The following is a 2262-nucleotide window of genomic DNA, read 5'->3' as shown; positions in this document are numbered from 1 at the left end:
CCAGCGCTCACCTCTGGCCCTGCGGGTGGCCCTGACGGTGACAAAGACCACGGTGACGATGATGGCGATGACACCGAGGGTCACCAATGGCACGAGGAGCTCCGGCCTCAGCCCGGGGTCACCTGGGGGGAGGGGACACCGAGGGGACATTGAGGGGACATCGAGGGGACACAGAGGGGACACAGAGGGGACATCGAGGGGACATCGAGGGGACACCAAGGGGGGTGGCCTCAGGTCACCCAGAGTCTTTTGTCACCTCTGTCACCCAATTTGGGGTCACCCAGTGTCCTTTGTCACCTCTGTCACCTGATTTGGTGTCACCTGGAGCTCCCAAAACCTTTTGTTACCTCATTTCCTGAGTTTGGGGTCAAATTTTTGTCACCTCCGTCCCTTGATTTTGGGGCTGAATTTGTGACCTCATCACCCATTTTGGGGTGGATTTTTGTCACCTGATCACCCGAATTTGGGTGGGTTCTGTCACCTGATTTTGGGGTGGATTTTTGTCCCCTGATCACCCGAAATTGGGCGGGTTCTGTCACCTGATTTTGGGGTTGAATTTTTCTCCTGATTTTGGGGTGGATTTTTGTCCCCTGATCACCCAAATTTGGGCGGGTTTTGTCATCTGACTTTGGGGTTGAATTTGTCCCCTGATCACCCGAATTGGGGCGGGTTTTGTCATCTGATTTTGGGGTTTTTCTGCGGCCGAGCAGGAAGCGAAGGGCAGGAAATGCCGCTCAGAGCCCTGATTTGCCTTATTTGTACCTAAAACAGCCGGGGGCTGGGTTTGGGGTCAGAAAAAACCCCTAAAAATCTCCTCGGTGACTCCAGAATTCCGGGATTCTGGGGTTTTAGGATTCTGGGACATTGGGATTTTAGGATTCCAGGATTTGGGGGTTCCAGGATTCTGGGATTTTGGGATCATTGAGGTACTGGGATTTTAGGATTCCAGGGTTTTGGGATCCCACAATTCAGGGATTTTTGGATGCAGGGATTTTGGGATTCTGGGACACCAAAATTCATGGATTCTCGGGTTCCTGGACACTGGAATTTTGGGATTCCTGGACACCGAAATCCAGGGATTTTGAGATTCCTGGACACTGGGATTTTGGGATTTAAGTCACCAAAATTCAGGGATTTTTGGGATTCCTGGACACCAGGACGCCGGTATTCCTACCCCACTGTCCATCTCCGCACTGGTCAGCCTCGAAGGTCACCTCACGCCGGCTGACGGCGTTGCTGGCGGTGCAGACGCAGCCCAAGGGTCCATCCCGCGGCGAGTACGAGAGGTTGAGGGCGGCGCCGGCGGCCGAGCAGACCCCGCCGGTGGCGTTGGCCGGACCCCGCCACGAGAAGGAAACGCCGTCGCCGCGGCCGGAGGAGCAGCGCAGCCACAGAGAGCAGCTGCCGTTGGACACAGCCCGGCCCAGGACGCGGACGGAGAGCTCGGACACCGGCTCTGGGAAAATGGGAATGAGGGGGTTTGAGGGACAGTGGGATGGGGGTTTTACACCCCAAATCCCAAATTTGAGATGGGAATGACAAGGTTTGAGGGACATTCCCAATTCCAGATATGAGAGATGGGAATGGAGGGGTTTGAGGGACATTGGGATGGGGGTTTTACACCCCAAATCCCAAATTTGAGAGATGGGAATGACGGGGTTTGAGGGACATTCCCAATTCCAGATTGGAGATGGGAATGATGGGGTTTGATGGACATTGAGATGGGCACTGTCCACCCCCTTGACCATCATCCCAATTCTGGATTTGAGAGATGAATGATGGACATTGAGATGGGCATTTTACACCTCAATTCCAGACCACTCCCATTCTGCCGTTGGACACAGCCCGGCCCAGGACGCGGACGGAGAGCTCGGACACCGGCTCTGGGAAAACGGGAATGATGGGGTTTGAGGGACATTGGGGTGGTCACTGTCCACCCCCTTGACCATCATCCCAAATCTGAGAATTGAGAGATGGGAATTCTGGGGTTTGAGGGACATAGGGGTGGGCGTTTTTCACCCGCTTGGGCACCATCCCAATTTCAGGTTTGAGAGGGGAATGACGGGGTTTGAGGGACATTGGGATGGGGGTTTTATATCCCAAATCCCAAATTTCAGACGCGGGAATGACGGGGTTTGAGGGACATTGAGGGACATTGGGGTGGGCGTTTTACACCCCAAATCCCAAATTTGAGAGATGGGAATGCCAGGATTTTCTGGACATTTTCCAGCCCCTTGACCACCCCCATTCTGCCATTGGACA

At 54.3% G+C, this 2262-nt stretch overlaps 1 protein-coding gene across 1 annotated transcript in view; it reads right to left on the bottom strand.

Annotated features, from left to right (window-relative positions):
* Positions 1-11: 11 nt before the first annotated feature.
* The window catches only part of SLAMF1 (signaling lymphocytic activation molecule family member 1), a gene marked incomplete at its 3' end in the record, with an annotated part of 5075 nt that continues 2824 nt past the window's right edge, over positions 12-2262 (bottom strand). Inside the window, exons 3-4 of the mRNA XM_057388048.1 lie at positions 1175-1471; positions 12-122 (exon numbers count right to left, since the gene is read on the bottom strand). Of these exons, the coding sequence (XP_057244031.1) occupies positions 12-122; positions 1175-1471 (408 nt within the window). The remainder of the gene's footprint in view (positions 123-1174; positions 1472-2262) is intronic.

Source organism: Malurus melanocephalus, unplaced genomic scaffold, assembly GCF_030028575.1.
Source record: "Malurus melanocephalus ecotype Western Australia unplaced genomic scaffold, MMel_1.1 scaffold_1520, whole genome shotgun sequence".
Taxonomy (NCBI): domain Eukaryota; kingdom Metazoa; phylum Chordata; class Aves; order Passeriformes; family Maluridae; genus Malurus; species Malurus melanocephalus.
The sequence above is the reverse complement of the archived record's forward strand: the minus strand, read 5'-3'. Positions and strand labels throughout refer to the sequence as shown.